The 19,660-nt window shown below is 34.9% G+C and overlaps 1 protein-coding gene across 2 annotated transcripts in view; it reads left to right on the top strand.

Annotated features, from left to right (window-relative positions):
- The window catches only part of CUL5 (cullin 5), a 70,687-nt gene extending 53,485 nt beyond the window's left edge, over positions 1-17,202 (top strand). For both annotated transcript variants that reach the window (XM_081154567.1, XM_081154568.1), the window contains exons 12-19: positions 6,486-6,618; positions 7,441-7,572; positions 8,730-8,853; positions 9,188-9,363; positions 9,911-10,072; positions 10,793-10,911; positions 12,130-12,253; positions 15,957-17,202. In XM_081154567.1, coding sequence (XP_081010693.1) covers positions 6,486-6,618; positions 7,441-7,572; positions 8,730-8,853; positions 9,188-9,363; positions 9,911-10,072; positions 10,793-10,911; positions 12,130-12,253; positions 15,957-16,151 — 1,165 coding nt within the window. In that variant the 3' untranslated portion in view covers positions 16,152-17,202. The remainder of the gene's footprint in view (positions 1-6,485; positions 6,619-7,440; positions 7,573-8,729; positions 8,854-9,187; positions 9,364-9,910; positions 10,073-10,792; positions 10,912-12,129; positions 12,254-15,956) is intronic.
- The last annotated feature ends 2,458 nt before the right edge of the window (positions 17,203-19,660 follow it).

Below are 19,660 nucleotides of genomic sequence, written 5' to 3'. Positions count from 1 at the left end.
GGTGTTGTGGCTATTGGAAGTGGTAGAGATGATGTTCTAGAAAAGTAAAACTGCTAGTAGCACCCAGTTATTTGGGAAACTCACTTCTGAGGAGGAATGGAGTAGTTGGTTGTTCACTGAGAACAACCAGAAAAATCAGGTAATTTAGAAAACAGTAATTTTAATATTGTCAAACAGCTACAGAAGCAACTAGGACAAAAGATTGGAAACTTATAGATATAAGGGAGAACCTTTCAGAGGTTAGCTGAGGATTTGTAGTTGTATTTCCTCGAAAAGAAGCAGCTGAGAATTGGGTTTAGCTCAGGCTGGGCGATACTGCTGGAGGACAGTAGAGTTTCTGCTGGTCACACAGGACTGTATTGACAAAACCCACTAGGCTCTTAGTTGAAAGCCCAGGAGAGACATTCCTTAGATTCAGTGGCTAACTAGAGGTAGATTGGCCAAACCAACTCAGTTTCTGATTGGATTAAAGTTATTGACCCCTTTCTTAGTAGAACAGAGAGTGAACTGCTCTCTTTTTTTCCAATTACAGTTTACATTCAGTATTATTTTTTATTAGTTTCAGGTGTACAGCACAGTGGTTAGACAGGCATATGCTTTACAAAATGATCTTGTTATTTCAAGTACCCACCTGGACCATACATAGTTATTACAATATTATTGACTATATTCTCTATGCTGCACTTTACATCCCCATGTCCTGTTGTGTAACCACCAATTTGTACCTCTTAATCCCTTCACCTTTTTCACCCAGTCCGCTAAGCCCCCTCCCCTCTGGCAGCCATCTGTCTGTTCTCGGTATCTATGAATCTCTTTCAGTTTCATTTGTTCATTGAGTTTGTTCTTTAGATTCTACATATAAGTGAAATTATATGATATTTCTCTTTCTCTGTCTGACTTATTTCACTTAGCATAATACCTCGTAGGTCCACCTATGCTGTCAAAAATGGTAAGATTTTGTTCTTTTTTATGGCTGAGTAATATTCCATTGTATACATGTACTACCACATTTATATCCACTCATTTATTGATGGCACTTGGGATGCTTCCGTATCTTGGCTGCTGTAAATAACGCTGCAATAAACATAGGGGTACATATATTCTTTCAAATTATTGTTTTGGGTTTCTTCAAGTGTATACCCAGAAGTGAAATTTCTGGGTCATAAGGCAGTTTCATTTTTAATTTTTTAAAGAGACTCCATACTGTTTTCCATGGTGGCTGCACTAGTCTGCCCTCCCACGAGCAGTGCACCAGGATTCCCTTTTTTCCACATCCTTGCCAACGCTTGTTGTTTGTTGGTGTATTGATGACAGGCATTCTGACAGGTGTGAGGTAGTAAGCGTAAACCAACTCTTTAAAGATTTTTTAATTGATTTAGAGAGAGAAAGGAAAAAGGGGGGGAGAGAGAGAGAGAGAGAGAGAGAGAGAGAGAAAGAAACATCGATGCGAAAGCAAAACATCTATTGGCTGCCCTCTGTACACCCCCTCTGGAGAGCAAGCCCACAACCTGGGCATGTGCTCTAACTGGTAATGGAACCTGTAACCTTTTCAGTGCATGGGATGATGCCCAAGCAACTGAGCCACAGAGCCAGGGCTGGAAGATAACATCATCTGGTGCTTCTCTGATTTTTTTTAAGTTCAGTGCTTACTATTCAGTCTGACATTACAAGTCCTGTGAAGGGAGATAAGCATATGACCACTTAAGAGAAACATTATTTTAGAAGCAGATTCTCCGGTGATTCCAGTATTGGAGTTAGCATATAAGGACTTTAAAATAATTAAGTTTAATAGCTTAACTACTCACACCCACTAGGGTGGCTAAAATTAAAAAGGTGTTAGCACGTGTTGGTGAGGATGTGGAGACCTTATAAACATATATAGTTGGCATGCAGCTACTTTGGAAACAGTTTGGTAGTTCCTCAAGAAGTTAAATGTAGCCCGGCCGGGCGTGGCTCAGCGGTTGAGCATCGACCTAGGATCCAGGCGATCGGGGTTCGATTCCCGGTCAGGGCACATGGCCTGGGTTACGGGCTCGATCAATGACTGTCTCATCATTGATGTTTCTATCTCTGTCTCTCCCTCTCCCTTCCTCTCTCTGAAATCAATAAAGATATATTTAAAAAAAAAAAAAGAAGTTAAATGTAAAGTTACCATATAACCCTACAGTTCCACTCCTGGGTATATACCCAAGAGAAATTAAAATATACATCCACTCTAAAACTTGTACTCACTATGAATGTTTATAGTAGCATTAGTATTTCTTTTTTTTTTCTTCTTTTTTTAAATATATCTTTATTGATTTCAGAGAGAGGAAAGGAGAAGAAGAGAGAGATAAAAACATCAATGATGAGAGAGTCATTGATCAACTGCGAGCCCACAACCTGGGCATGTGCCCTGACCAGGAATCGAACTGCGATCTCCTGGATCTTAGGCCGACGCTCAACCGCTGAGCCATGCCCGGCCGGGCAGCATTATTCTTATTAGCCACAAAAATAGAAACAAACCAGATGTCTGTTATCTGATGAATGGATAAGCAAAATATGGTGTGTCCATGCAATGAAATACTATTCAGCCATGAAAAGGAATGAAATTCTGATACGTGCTAACATGAATGAAACCTTGAGAATATTGTGCTCAGTAAAATGAGCTGGACACAAACAGACAAATTTTGTATGATTCCACTTTTATGAGATATCTAGAATAGTCAAATTCATTGGTAGAAAAAGTAGAATAAACTTACCAAGGACTAGGGGGTGGGGGATGGGAAATTATTATTCAGTGGGTATAGGGTTTCTGTTGGGATAATGAAAAAGTTCTGGACATAGATAATGGTGATATTTGCAGAATAGACTTATTACCACAGACTTGTACACTTAAAAATGGCTAAAATGCTTAATATTCTTTTTACCACAATAAAAAGATAAACGTTTTTAGAAGGAATGAACTGACACATGCTGTTACATGGATGACTTTTTTTTTTTTAATATATCTTTATTGATTTCAGAGAGAGGAAGGGAGGGGGAAAGACAGATAGAAACATCAATGATGAGAGAGTCATTGATCGAGCCTGCAACCCAGGCATGTGCCCTGACCGGTAATCGAACCCCGATCGCCTGGATCCTAGGTCAACGCTCAACTGCTGAGCCACGCCCGGCCAGGCTAGATGACTTTTTAAAACATCATGCTAAGTAAAAGTCATTCACAAAAGGCCACACATTGTATGATTCCATGCACATGAGATGTCCAGAATAAGGCAACCCATAGAGCAAAGCATCCATGGGCTGTCTCCTGCACACCCCCTACCAGGGATCTAGCCTGCAACTTGGGCATATGACCTGACCAGGAATCGAACTGGCAACCTTCCGGTACAAGAGACGATGCCCAACCAACTGAGCCACACCAGTCAGGGCAAAAAATCCATCGAGACAGAAAGTAGGTTAGTTGTAACCAAGGACTGTGAGGAAGGGATAGGTGGAGGATGGGATTCAACAGCTGATGAGCGTGGGGTTTCTTTTTGGAATAATAAGAATGTTCGAAAATTTTATTATGATGATGGTTCTACAACCTTATGAATATACTTAAAAGAAACTGAATTGCACGTTTGAAGTGGGTGAATTGTATGGTATGTGGATCATATCTCAATAATAATCTTAAATAGATAATAAGTATTAATATTAATGGACAAATAGGTGGAAATCATTACCTGAGAAAAGGTAAAATATCTATAACAATATGTAATTGGAATCATAGCAGACAGAAAGGGAAGCATAAGCAATAATTAAAGAACTATTGGTCAAAATTTTCCAAAATTGATAAAGATATTAATTCTTAGATTCAAGCTTCTCATTAATCCCATGCAGGGTAAATACAAATTAAGCCATTTCTGGGTACATCATAGTAAAAAAACAGCTAAAAACTGAAAACAACAAAAAAATCTAAAACAGCGGGGTGTGGGAGGGTATAAAATGACACACTACCTTCAAAGAAACAATAAAAGAATGACAGCTGTCTTCTCAACAGGATGAATTGGAGGAAGGGAGATAGACCACTGCATTTATTACAGTATTACACACAGGAGCTAGGCATTGACAGTGCGAATAGATTGGAAGAGATGGATAGAGTCTTGTGAAGTAAGTGAGTGATCTTCAGACTGGCATGTGTCTATCTTGAGAGAGACAGATTTTCTTAGAGTATGCCAGTGTGGATACTTTTAAGGAAATCAGTTTCTAAATCCTCAACTTCCACATCTAATCTTTTCTAAAATGGAGCCCTCTGGTGGAAGTATCATTGCAATTCTCCTCACTTAACCATTCTCAGTCTTATTTTGCAAAAAAAGGCATACCTCCCTTGATTCTTATTATGTTATGTTGCATCAGAATACTAAAAGCCTCCAATATAACAAACCTCCAAGTTGCGTAAGAAAGGAGTATTTTGAAACATTGGTATTGATGTGCAGAAGTGAATTTCTAGTGACTAGGTATCAGATTCTTTTACAAGTCAGATGGGTTCCAATTCTTTGCTTTCAACACAATTGATGGCTAATTTGATGCATTATTAAAAATAACTTTTTTTGTTAGATCATCAGTATTTTTTAGAAAATAACTCAGGAGATACTTAGTGAATTGAGTAACATCGTAAGAAAAACTTCCAGTTCTACCTTCTTATGTGAATAAGATTTCTTAGGGCAAAGACAAATTTATGCAAATAAAAAGTGAAGTCCTGGCCCATGTGGCTCAGTTGGTTGGGCATTGTTCCATGCACCAAAAGTTTGCCAATTCGATTCCCAGTCAGGGCACATGCCTGGGTTGTGGGCTGTATTCCTGGTAGGGGGCGTGCAGGAGACAGCCAATGGAGGTTTCTCTCTCTTTCTCCATCTTCCTTCCTCTCTCAAAAAAAAAAAAAAAAATCAATTAAAATAAAACTATGAATAGTAGAAATAAAATCGATTGTGATTTCTGGATTCATAAATGGAAGGGAAAAAAGTTTCAGCCACCTCGTTAAGAGTTGACACGTACAGTAAAATTTTTCATATTTATATGTTTTATATACACACTATGTTTTGGTAAGTTGTGCACTTACAATAATTTGGATAACTCAGTTCTGGTAAAATAACACTTGAATTTTATATATACAAGAAATTTTAAAGTCTTGAATATATATATATAAAATTTAAAGAAGTAGTATAAAAAAAGAAATGGAAGCCCGGCCAGGCATGGCTCAGTGGTTGAGCATTAACCTAGGATCCAGATCACGGTTCAATTCTCGGTCAGGGCACATGACTGGGTTGTGGGCTTGATCCCCAGTTGGGGGCATGCAGAAGGCAGCTGATCAATGACTCATCATTGTTGTTTCTATCTATCTCTCTCCCTCTTCCTTCCTTTCTCTGAAATCAAAGATATATTTAAAAAAAAAAAAAAAAAGAAATGAAAAACTTTCAAGCATAAAGGTAGAGTACATTGGTTTTAAAATTTTGCTGAGAAAAGACAAGACAGATACAAATTCTTTGTTGTTTAAGAAAAGTTTGCAGTTTTTTTAAAAATACGTTTTTATTGATTTATTATTTTTTTAATTTTTTAAATATATCTTTATTGATTTCATAGAGAGGAAGGGAGAGGGAGAGCGAGAGATAGAAACATCAATGATGAGAGAGTCATTGATCAAGCCCACAACCTGGGCATGTGCCCTGACGGAATCAAACCCCGATCGCCTGGATCCTAGGTTGACGCTCAACCGCTGAGCCACGCCCGGCTGGGCCGTTTTTATTGATTTTAAAGAGAGAAGAAGGGAGAGAGAGAAACGGTCGATTGACTGCCTACTACATGCCCCCTAATGGAGATTGAGCCTGAAAATTGGACATATGTCCTGACTGTGACTCAAATAGGCCACTTCTTGGTACATGGGGCAATGTTCAACCAACTGAGCCACACCAGCCAGGGTTGTTTGCAGTTTTTTTAATGAATGACAGTAGATACCACATTACTGTGGAATTTAGGTTACATTGGAAACATTTCAGAGAGTGAAGGAACAGTTTTATGATAACATATTAGTAATGAAAAGTTTTAAATGTTAACTTAAAAAATATGCACGGATTTACACAATGCAGTGTACAGGTAATGTGTTATAGAATTGTACATTTAAATTTTATTAACCAATGTCACCCAAATAGATTTATTTTAAAAATTTTTTTTAATTCAAAAGTATTTTAGCAGGTGTATGAATAAAATCTTTTAAAGATCATTGGCAAGGCTACCACTAGAGTGAGGCAAGGAAGCATCTGGGGTACAAAATTTAAGGCCTCGCTCACGGAGAACCTAAGAGTGAGTGCCTCCTTAAATTGTGCACCCTAGGTATCTTCTTGTTCACCCTCGCCCCAACCCTGATCACTGGATTAATACAACATACGAAATTTGTGAAAAATTTGCTTTAGAAAAAATATTCACGGATAGCAATCATTTTTATTAACTGCTTTCAATTTGTTTTTTAGGGTAGGATTAAAAACTCAGCCTGAATCAAAATGCCCTGAGCTGCTTGCCAATTACTGTGACATGTTGCTAAGAAAAACACCATTAAGCAAAAAACTAACCTCTGAAGAGATTGAAGCAAAGCTTAAAGAAGTGGTACATAAATTTTTTCTTATTTAAAAAATTTTAATGACCTTACTTTGAATTTGTGTTTTACTTATAAGACTTTCTGTGATAGCATCAATTTTTTTAAATGTGTATCTATAAGCAATTAATATGAAATTTTACAGTGCAAGATCTCTATAGGGCAGTGTTTTTTCTTCCTGAAAATGTTTATTCTATAGCTTCCAGAAAGGGAAATAGCATTTAATTCTCCCCCTTTATTGATTCTTTTTAGGCAATTAAATTCTAGCACCTATCAAAGGTAAAAAGTGGGGAGGGAATATGGTGCCGATAGTGCTGGAATGATTGTTGAAAGAGGGAGTTTTTCACTTCTTCGTTTTGTGTGAGTCCAAAATAGGTAACTAGGGATGAATGAGTGTAAATAAGAAATTAGCTTTCATTTTTATTTTTTCCTAGTTATGAGCCCAGGAGTAGAAAGAGGAAAATAATAAGAAGTAAAGCTATAGAGAGAGTCTAGACACAAAGGCCAAAAGAGGAGATTAGTGTCAGAAACAAAAGTGCAGAAGAAAAACTTGGGAAGAACCTTTGCTTTTCATGTAAAGTTTTATCACATTTATATAAAATTTGAAAAATGATATATGTAGGAGTTAAAAGGTTATTTGGTTATTCTCTCAAATTTGCTAATTTGTAAAGTAGTGTATCAGGAGTGGTTATTTTTCAGAGATGGGCAATTTAGAAAGCCTCTCTGTATATGCTTGCAAGTTTCTGAATTTTGACAGTTGGGAGATATAGAAAGGTCTAAATGAGATAGCTAAGCGTATGTATGAATTGACAGTAACGTTGTTTTCTGTACAGCTCTTGGTACTCAAATACGTACAAAACAAAGACGTTTTTATGAGATACCACAAAGCTCATTTGACAAGACGCCTTATATTAGACATCTCTGCTGACAGTGAAATTGAAGAGAACATGGTAGAGTGGCTAAGAGTAAGTGAATACTTGGTTTTTCTAATGTAGCACCTGGTTCATATATGGGGTTAAGTAACACAGTTTGGTGATACCTTTAATGTCGAAGAAATAGGGACCATTTTATAAGCATATAGCATCAATTATATAAAATAATGTGATATCTAATAAAGTACATTTTTTAATAAACACTTTTAGTGAAATACCTTTACTCTCATTTGAACTCACCTTATTAAATAGACTACAGAACAGGTCATTTCATTTTTAAGGTGTTTTCCGTACTAAATACTTAACTATAGAGATGTTTGTAAATAAATACTTTCATATAGCAGAAAGGACCAATAGGTAAAAGATGATGGCTTATTTAGGGTAATCATTGTTAATTATGACTGAATTCTCCTATCAAAATATTTTGTCTGTTCCTTTCAGTTCATTTTAATGGAATTTTAGTTCTATTAAAATGTTTTTAATTTATATATATGGTATTATATACTGTATTATTAGATTAATATATAATAATAAAATTTTACATAAGAATTGTTTTTATTATACATGTATGTTTTATATGTCTTTCATTTATATATATTTCAAATTACAGGTTTACAGCTAGCCCTGCTTTGTAGTGTGGGATAGTAAAAATTATTGTGTAAACTGAGACTGTGTAAAGTGATCTTAATATTAACAATCAGTGGGGGGAAATACTGTTTTGTGATTGATTTCAGAAATTTTTGTCAAAACACTGAAAAGTCTTACTTCTTTATAAATATGTAGGAAAAAGAAAAAATAAGCAAAATCAATATGTATTTAGTACACTAATTTAAAACAAACTTTCAGAGTTAGTGTTTTATTTCTTTGTGAACAAACTTGAGTAGTTATGAGTAAATTTGCATTACTCATATTTGACATAAAGTGGTAATTGAAAGGTGAACTGTGTTTTGGGGGACTGGTGTTATTTATCTACACTGTAGTAACTGAAATTCATGCATGCTGGAATTGTGTGACTGCCTGTACCTGTTTAGTTTCTAAAGGATCAAATTTAATAGGTATTAGATTATAATCATTGTAATGAGTAGGAGGATGGGTTTTGTATTAAAGCATCTTAGTTTTCCATTTAAAAATTTTCTAATAATGTATCAGATTATATATCATTTATTACCTCCTGTCTTTGGTTTTCATAGGAAGTTGGTATGCCAGCAGATTATGTAAACAAGCTTGCTAGAATGTTTCAGGACATAAAAGTGTCTGAAGATTTGAACCAAGCTTTTAAAGAAATGCACAAAAACAATAAATTGGCTTTACCAGGTATTATTTTATAATTATGTATATGATACACGTATTTTTTTAAACTTTTTTTTTAAAAAATATCTTTGTTTTCCAGTAAGTTAAAAATAAATATTGGCAGTAATAGATACAAAGATGTTGCAAAGACCACATTCCTTGAAGACATCTTGCAAAACAGAATTTAGATTTTCTCATCTTTATTTTGGAAACAAAAGTACAGTTTTAACAAAATCTTTAGTCTTGTTTATTTTTCACCAAAGCTTATCCTGTATATATGTATGTATATGTTTGTTTATTTTGAATTTTATTGATTGTCAAGATTTACTTTATATTTTTCTGATATTCTTGCCTATAGCTGATTCAGTTAATATAAAAATTTTGAATGCCGGTGCCTGGTCAAGAAGCTCTGAGAAAGTCTTTGTCTCGCTTCCTACTGAACTGGAGGATTTGATACCCGAAGTAGAAGAATTCTATAAAAAAAATCATAGTGGTAGAAAATTGCATTGGCATCATCTCATGTCAAATGGAATTGTAAGTAGATGTGTTAGTTAAGATATTGGTTTGACTGAAAGTAGCAGGACTCTAGATAAGAGATGTTTAAACAAGATAGGTTTGCTTCTCTCACATGTAAGTCTGAGCAGGAATAGTGGATCTCTTCTGTGAACTGCTTAGGGACATGGGCTTCTGGTTTTATCACCTTCCTTAAGATATTGCCCTTGTCCGCAGAATTCAATATGATCCTTATTCTGTCTTTCAGCACAACAGAAAGATGAGGGTATGCATTCATTTAAGGGCAACTTCTAGAAGTTTCCCCTATCATATCAACTTATATCTCATTGGCCAGAACTCACATAGCTACATTTTGTTCCAGGGAAAGTTGGGAGATAAGCCTTTATTCTGGGCAGTCATTGAGGTCTGCTAAAAATTTTAATACCATGTAAGAAATTGAAGAATGGATGTTGGAAGACAATTACCAGTCTTTTCCATATATAATCTCATGTAAGAGATACTATAGTATATAGATGGTAATCATTATAAAAAGGTTCTTATTTTTAAATAATTATTTTATCTGTTACAGATAACATTTAAGAATGAAGTAGGTCAATATGATTTGGAGGTAACAACGTTTCAGCTGGCTGTGTTGTTTGCATGGAACCAAAGACCCCGAGAGAAAATCAGCTTTGAAAATCTAAAACTTGCAACTGAGCTCCCTGATGCTGAGCTTAGAAGGACTTTATGGGTTTGTTTGGTTTTTGTTTTTAAAATTGTATCCTGTCACATAGCAGAAAATGTGTTGATTGCTTGTAGTAAGTTTATGAATTCATAACACAAACAAATTTTAACCATGAAAAATATCATAATGAAGTATTTATGGAAAAAAAAGAAATTGAAAATAAACATGTTATTAAAATGGAAAAAGGCCAAAAAAAAAGAGAAAGATTGAGTTAGTAGTTAAATATTACCTGTGAAGAGTGTGACAAAATATTTCATGAGCATGTGTTCTAAGATTGACAATGACCAAAAATCTAAGAATTAGACAACTTTTGTTTTTTTTGCTGGCTTGTAAAATGTACTCATTATCCTCCTGCTTGTAACTACATTTTATTTGTACTGTATAGACCTCTTAAAAGTTCCAAAATAAATTAATACCTCGAGAGAAACGGCTGGTATATAACTGGCAAGTGGTGTTTGCTATGGGTCATGTATGACCAACCAGTCCCTCTCATTTCTTGACTTACTGTAAAGAGAACATCGATTGCTCCTTCATAACCAACTCTTCTCATTCTCTGCTCTTCGTTATGCATTTACATTATTATATTCAAGGAGATACCAAATAAAAGTTTGAATTCTGAATTTATGCTTAAAAGCCATTCTCGCCTCTATTGGTCATGGTGGAGAATTTATCTTAGTATTTAATGCTCTTAATAGGTGCTAATTTTTTTCTCTTTATTCTTTGTAGTCTTTAGTAGCTTTCCCAAAGCTCAAACGGCAAGTTTTATTGTACGAACCTCAAGTCAACTCACCCAAAGATTTTACAGAAGGTACCCTCTTCTCAGTGAACCAGGAATTCAGTTTAATGTAAGGTTTATGTTGGTTGATCTAAAACAGAAATGCCTTGTTTGAATTTTAGTGCTTTATTTTTAACAAAATAATTATTTTTCTTACATGATATTTAAAACACATCTATGTACTCTTCATCATTCTAGAGCAGTGATTTTCAACCTTTCCCACCTCATGGCGGCACACAAATTAATTACTAAAATTCTGCGGCACACCAAAAAATATATTTTTTGCCAATCTGACAGGGAAAAAAAAGGTATAATTTTGATTCATTCACACTGGATGGCTATTGTTGTGTTGAATGTTGTCATTTTTTTACTTGACAGTCTTACGGGAAAAGAGGTCAGTGCCCCTGACTAAATAGTCCGGAACAGTATTGCATGTTGTAAAAATTCTGGTGGCACACTGGTTGAAAACTGCTGCTCTGAATTTGTGCCACTTAGCTATTTATTAAACATTAATGAGCTAGAGATGTTTACTTCTTTACATGTTTTTCATGGGTACATTTTGGTGTCTGATATTATGCTGCATTGCTTTTCATCTTTAAACCATCCTTTAGCATTTTAAAGCAGCTTCATCCACACAAAGCATTTTTTTCCCCTTAAGATCAGTTGGACCCTGGTCGGTGTAGCTCTAATGGTTAGAGCGTGGTCCCAATATGTTAGTGTTGCAGGTTTGATCCCCAGTCACGGTACATACAAGAATCCACCCCCCTTTCCTCTCTCTCTAAAATCAATAAATAAAAAATTTAGATCCAGCTGGAAGATAATGCTGAATTACAACCCATATATCTTCAAATATCTAATCGCTTCCATGGCAATGTAAATTATATTAACTTTGTTATTGGAGGGAGTGTAGTCACCTATATGTCATTAACAGAGCCTTTATTGTGTTTGAGTGAAATCATAGGGTTTAGTTTCTTTTATTTTTTCATTTATCTTTATTGGTGAGTGTATTACAGATGCCCCTCTTAACCCTCCCCCTTCCCCACTCCCACTCCCCCCCCCCCCCCCGGCCTTCAAGCACTATTGTCTGTGTTCATGGGTTATGCATATGTGCACACAGGTTTATTTTAAATAAAGCTATATATGTTGGTCATGTGTTACTTTTCCTTTAAACAGTTCTGGATATTAATGTTTAAAATATTTCTGACTCTTTTCTCTCAGATCTTTTTACTATAATACGATGTTTACAAGGCCTCTCACTGTAAAATATTTGATTCAATGTTTTTTATAGAAAAAATGCAAAAGTTCAGAAAAGGGGTAAAATCAACTTGATTGGACGCCTACAGCTCACTACAGAAAGAATGAGAGAGGAGGAGAATGAAGGGATAGTTCAGCTACGAATACTAAGAACCCAGGTTTGTACTGTTAAGACGGAACATCCAATTTCTGAAAAACTATTTTGCCAGAATTTAAAAATTGTACTAAGAGATTTGTCTATATGGTAGATTCTGTTGGTTGAGCAAAACCTTGGCTTTAGGTTATGTCTTCATTTGACCACACCTGATTAAATATACCTCAGCAACAAATTACAATTCTAGGATTGAGATATTTACTTTTTTTTTTACTTCTAATTCTACTGCAGTATGAAATTAGGGAATATTTCTTAAAACATATTTTAAAGCTAGGGTTATGATATCTTCTGAACATAATAAAAAATACCTATTGCAACTAATTGCAATAATATATACTGAATATAACCATTGTAACTTTAGAAATAGTTCTATTAAAACCAAGTGTTCCACTTTTACAGTTTTTACTTAATATTGTTTGAAACTACTGTCCAGTGCCGCGAAATAGGAAACAAATTAAGAGGGAAAGGTTAATTTTTTTTATTACTTAGAGATCATATAATATGATAAAGGAACAATGATGAATAAATAAAAATTACATTTCTGTTTATCAATAAAACAAACTTTAAAACTTAAGAGGGAAATAAAAGAAGAAGCCATAAAACTCATAGGCATTTCTTTAAAAAGCAGTGTGTAGGGTCTTGTATAAAGAGAGTGGATCTTCACTGAGATTTAAAAGAAAATTTGAATAAGTAGGTCATGCTCTTTTTCTTAAAATTTTTTAGTGAGGTGTAATTTACATACAATAGATGTACCTTTCAAAGTATAGTTTTCAGTGAGCCTGTGTGACCATCACCTCAATTAAAATACAGAATATTCCTGTCACTCCAATAATTTCCCCATGTCTCCCAGCCAGTGTATCCCCTCCAACCCCCTTGACTCCTACCTGTCACCATTGCTTAGCTTCGCCTGTCCCAGGTCTTCATGTAAATTGAATCAGGCAGTGTATGTGCTCCTTGTATCTGGCTTCCTTTGCTCAACATGAAATACCATATTCTTTCACGATGAGCTGAGTAACATAATGAGTCAATTTCTCCTGTATTAGTATCAAGTTTACTGAATTTCATATAAAAATTCAACTAAGAATATTCTTGGAATTTTACATATTCTCAGTTTTATCAGAAAATATAAATGTGATTGAAAACCTTAAAAAAATAATGTGAAGGTGGTCGAATTTGCCTAGCCAAATATTAAAACTTATTAAAATATCTACAACAATATAACAAGACGATGAATTGAAGAAAATAAGTCAGACTTAAACTTCCTTTATAAGTATAGACAAATTTTACAATAAAGGAAATAATTCCATGGCCAATGAAAAGGGATTGGATTATTTGATAAGAGGTTTTGGGAAATTTTACTTTTTGGAGGAAAAGTCAGGATATATTCATAGTTTATGGCTGCACCAAGACAGATAAATTTCAGATGGATTAGAGTTGGGATGGCTGGTATAGTCATACTATTAAATATGCAGAGAAAATGAGGTTTTTTTTGTTTTGTCTTAAACTGATCCGTAGTTGTGCCCAATCTAGTAACCTAAGCTGTTCCTTTAGGTAATGCTGAGACTTTTTTGTTTCTCCCGATCCCATTCCACCCATCCCTATTATTTGCTATTTTCACAGATGGCATCTGGATGTATTGAGGGTGAGTGGAATTCATTTGACCTTGTAGAGACAGTGAAGGGATTGTCATATTTATAAGTTGTAACAGTTTCCTGAGTTGTTGCTTGTAGTGGCCACTGAGTGCTTTATCTGTCAGGTGGGAATTTGTCTTTCTGTTGCTATCTACTGCTCATGTCTGTAGCAGGTGAACTTTTATTTATTCTTTTTCCAGTTGTAAGGACCACATAGCCACTTCCCTGCTCTCACTGCCTGACCTTTGCTCTTATTGAGCTGTTGAGCCCTCTGAGACTATGCCACATCTTCTGTGTGCCCTTTGGCCTACATGGCACGTTGTCATTGTCATCTGCTCCTGCAGCGTCACCCTCTCCTGCCACTAAAGGCCCTGTGGCAGGTCCATTAGCTCTGAACTCTATCTGCATCATGTGGGAATGGAGAGAGATTCAAGAGAGCAAATTATTTCCTTCACATCACTGTTCTAGTGACCTCCAGCATATTAAATGAGGACCAGCCCCTGGCCCGTGTGGCTCTGTTGGGCATCGTCCCGTGCACCAAAAGGTTGCCCATTGATTCCTGGTCAGGGCACATGCTCTGATTGCAGGTTTAATCCCTGATGGGGGCATGCAGAAGGCAGCCAATCGATGCTTTGCTCTCACATCAATGTTTCTCTTTCTCTCTCCCTTCCTCTCTCTCTAAAAATCAATAAAAAATATTTTTTAAAAATGGGGACCAGAGCCAGAGCCCCTGTGCTTTCTATTTTCCTTTTAACTTCTTTACCGCAACCACCATCTTTGCCTCTCCCAAATCTAGAAGGGAAAATCGGGACATTGACAATTGTTTTCTCCTTTCTGATTTCTGTCATCCTCAAGTGCTTGAAGGGACAGACTTTCCCTCTTTCTTCTTTTTGTCTGGACCCTTGACATAAACCCCTGTGATCAAGAGTGCAGCATCTGGATATATTGAGAATGGGAAGAATTCACTTGACCTCCTAGTAACAGTGTAGGAATTAAAGAAACCATCAAGGAAAATATTGATAAAATTGACTTAGATGAAAATGCTTACTCCTGAAGAAACTGAAAAAATTTAGTTGAATCAGTACAAACTGAAGATAATATTTATAACAAATACAATTTATTAATCTGATAAGTATATAAAGAGTAGTAATCATTGATTTTTGAAATAGACACCAACTAGCCTCTACTACTACATAAAGAAATAACTAATACAAGAGGAAAAGTATGTGTAAGGGGTTTGTTGTATCTTAATTGACTTTTAACATACCAGTTTATATACATGCTGTGTTCACAGGTAAGATAAAGTTTTTAAATGTACATAGTGTGGAAAAAGGAATGAAAGGAATTCACCAAAACATTAGGTATGGATTCTGGGTTCCTTTCAGCAGAGGTTATAGATAATTTTGCTTCTCCTCATTTTTCCAATTGTCTGTAATCAGGTTTTCTGTTACAGTAGCAAAAAAATGTTTTTATTTATTAAGTAAAAGTCACTGGTCTCAATATTAATCTCCTAGTGTAGCAATTTTCAACCTTTTTGATCTCATGGAACACATAAACTAATTACTAAAATTCTGCAGCACACCAAAAAAATTGTTACTCTGATCTAACAAAAAAATAGGCATAATTTTGATTGATTTACATAAAGTAATAATAATAGTAATTACCCTTTTTGCTCCAAAATGACTTTAAAAAATCAGGTGCCTGTATTTGTATATAAGGATTTCAGACGCAACCTCTTTATGTGACATGACCAATAAGCTGCAACTCTATTATGTGACCTATATATTTATAGTTCAAGACAGGACGTTCACACCAGGTGGCTATTGTTGTGCTGGCTGTTGTCATTTTTCCACTTGACAGTCTAAGGGAAAAGAGGCCAGTGCCCCTGACTAATAATCAGGTATTGCATGTTGTAAACATTCCTGCAGCACACCGGTTAAAAACACTGTCTTTGTGATTGCTAATCATCTGGATAGATGTTGGATCGAGAATGAAATACATAAAAAGTCATTTTTTGTTTTGTTTTACTTAAAATAATTTGATTTATTAATTCTCTTTTGTTCTGTTTTGTTTTAGGAAGCTATCATACAAATAATGAAGATGAGAAAGAAAATTAGTAATGCTCAACTGCAGACTGAATTAGTAGAAATTTTGAAAAACATGTTCTTGCCACAAAAGAAAATGATAAAAGAGCAAATAGAATGGCTGATAGAGCACAAATACATCAGAAGAGATGAATCTGACATCAACACTTTCATATACATGGCATAACTTTGTACGTCACGGACAATATTAAGAACCCAAATTTTGGAGTGCTTGGGCAGAAAGTTGTAACAGTTTGTGCGAGGGAAAGGTTTATTTGGACTTTGATTACATAAATATGAAAATCTCTGCCTTACCTAACAAAACAACTATATTTTGCCAATCACATTAGTTAGCATGATGGCATTCCCTTCATGTGACACACTCTAACAGCATGCTGTTTTGTGGAGATACTTGCATTCATGAAGAGCCCTTTATGAACTTTAAAAAATAAATTTGACTTATACCCACCAGAAGAAATACAGTTGGGAAGGGTGAGGGTGGGATTCTTACTGCTTTTTTTCTCCTTTTTCCTCCCTTACAAAAATGTACTTGCACAAGGAAGGATCTTCGGATATTTGTGCACTGAAAAATACTGTTATGTGTTGTTTTTAAAATGCAATTAAAACTAGAAATAGCACTCTTGGTTTCTTTTGATCAAAAGAGTGAGCTGGTCTACACAACATTGGAAGAGGGCAGATGTAGGTGAGAAGATAAGTATCAAATTATTTGTTCAAACACTGCTTCAGTATAATAACTGGATTTTAATGGTGACCTAAAAGTGGTATTAAATTTTTCCGACTTACAAATGTTGGCTTTCTTTAATCAGGAGACTGTTATTTTAGTTGTTTTTAAATGATAAGGAGTCTTTTTTATCTTATATGGCTGGAGAGCTTGTTTTGAAAAAGTGAAGCTTATGTTAATTGTTCCTTCAATTGTTTAAAAAAAATGTATGGAGAGAGGTAGGTCATTTTGATTGCAGTCAAAATAGCAAAATTAAGTGTGTTTACTAATACACTTAATATGTATGTACCTAATAATTGTTATGCCATATCCAAATTTATTAGCAACAAGGCAGAAGTCTCCTGCTTATATAATACAGTTATATAACTGATCCTTTCATCTGTAGCATAGAAATATGTTGGTATTTTAAAGTCTCTTGATTAGGGATTTGTAGCCTCAGATTTCTGGAAAGGAAGACATTCTGCTTTAAAAGTAATAAGTATCCATCACCAAGGAGGAAGAGAAAAACCATAGGAAAGACCTGAAAAGCATAAGCAACGTTGTTGCAATCTTAATATGAGCAGTAAACTTGCCAAATATATGTACATATATATTTATATATTTTAAAAATAAACATTTTTAAAATGTTAAGAAGGCAACTCATACCTTGTTCCTTTAAGTCAACTCAAAGTAGCAACTTATTAGTTGCTATTAACTGAACAGCCAGAGTGGTGAAGATTTTCAGACTTCAGGACATTAACAACTTAAAAAGAAAAAGGTATTCCCCATTGGGAAAGTGGCCGAGCGTGGATTTCTGTTCACTATGGTACGCGCTTCACATTTCCTTGCAAATCATTTTATATATCGTTTGATATTAAGTAAAATTTCTAGCATCCAGCTTTGAAGCTGGTAGGAAATGGAGTGTGGAGCCCTGAAAGGTGCACAGAATCCCAGAGCAATTCGTGGGATCTGCCCCCACCCCGAGAGGCTTTGTGAGCTGCCTGCTGAGAAAGGAGAGCAGGTGTAAAACGCTCAAGGTTTTGCTGGTTATAGTCAAATGCCTGTTCTGAAACTGATAGGAAATTGGAATTTTGTTTCTAATTTAAAATCTTAAACTTGAGCTCTAAGGTAGCGTACGTCAGTGACTAGACCAAGCATATTGTGAAGAATTAATTTAGTGCTCATCATTTTCCCTAATTAAATGACTGCTGACAATGGATACATTCTTTAAAAACTGTAATATAATTGTGGTCCTTAGGTTTAACAAATACTTTGCTGTCGGCATATTTGCTTACCCAATACAAGAATGTCAAAGGAAGAAACAGTGGAAGAAGATACTGCAGGCCACTTTTCAAAGTTTGAGATGTGTTGTTTTAAATCATAACTGTTCTCAGAACTTTTTTGGAATTTCTAATCGTTTGGGTCATTTAATTTAAGAGTGAGAGCCATGATGTTTTGATTTAATAAAGGCAAATTTAATGAAAAAGTGGGTAATTCATAGCAAACTTTTCTATTAAATTTTATAAATTTTTTAATAGCTAATTATGTCCTAATTGTATTTTGGGAAGAGAACAGCAGTAAACACTGTAGACTCAAAGCTTTCAGCATTTTTTGTTATGTACACAAAAGTTGAACTACTTTTTGGTGTTTATGAAAACCATTCAGTTGACAAAGGTGCCTATACCATTATTAAATTTTCTTTAAGTATGTTTTGACAATAGATTTGCTAATTTAAATTTTAAAAATCTGGGGGGAAAAACCTTACCAGCAATTTGCTAAAGACAGAATCACAGTATTCTTTATAAGGTCCCTTTTCTATAATGTGCTCTTAAAATTAGTGCTATTTGAGCAGGAATGAAACCTGACATAGTTAAGGGGCAAAATATATACTTTTTTTTTTTTTTTTTCATGAGTAGTATGGCAGTAGAACTCTTTACAGGTTAATTTAAGCTTCAAACATTCATCTTCTAATTTAAAGAGGGAGCCATCTCGAAAATGTTAACCCTTGTTGCCATCCCATTACCAGAGTAAAGAGACATGAAAACAATTTACAGAGTAAAAATACAGAACAATTTTAATGCTAACAATGAGATAAATATTAGACTATTACTGTTCCAATGATTTAATGAGGATCTTGAAATAAATTCTGAAGTCTTCCAATTTTTACATTTATTGGAGGGGTCTCTGCATTCTGTCAGCCTGTTTATCTAAGTTTCTTACTCTTACTTTGTGCATAAATGTTAAAGTTTCCAAAAATGAAATGTTAGCTTTCTTATTTTTACTTCCTATTAAATTTAATACAAAATATGACTGGGGTAGTTTAAAAGTATTATGCATTATTTGCAGTAGGATTTCATTAGCCCTGCTCAAGGGGCAGATTTTAAAAATTCAATTTGGGTGAAAGATTTGCTAGTTTTTCAGAAAGATTTGCTACCATAAACTCAAGCTGGTTTTCTATTTTCATGTGAATGACTGGATGCTACCTTACAAACTCTTCCAAGCTCGTTTGTGAAATAAACATTACACGAGAGCTTTCCTGTCGTCTACGCTATAACGTCGTCCAGAGTGTTGAACAAATTCGAGTTCCCAAGTTGTAACCTATCCTCGTATGGTATCTACGGTGTTGAATGTGTGCCACTACATACTGAGATGATAATGCTGTACAATTTTACATAGTAGCAGTTTCTGTATGCAGTAGGCTGAAATATTTTGATGAACTGCTTAATTTTTGGATTTTATTTTTTAAGTTGTATAATTTATTTTCTTGCAAAATAAAAATGTAATATAAAAGCTTTCACCTACCCAGAAGATGTTGATGTTCTACTGTAAAATAGTTTCTAAGAGTTTAAAATTTTTATAATAGGTATATTTATATATTTCATGGTGAAATTGTAAATCTCAGCCAGCCTTGGGAATCAGAAGTATGAAAAGTAACCCACTTGTTTCTTCGAGATTTCAAATTCTAGTTCAGATGG

The sequence above is a fragment of the Miniopterus schreibersii genome, assembly GCF_964146895.1.
Source record: "Miniopterus schreibersii genome assembly, chromosome: 12".
NCBI classification, from domain to species: domain Eukaryota; kingdom Metazoa; phylum Chordata; class Mammalia; order Chiroptera; family Miniopteridae; genus Miniopterus; species Miniopterus schreibersii.
This window is presented reverse-complemented; position numbering and strand designations above follow the sequence as displayed.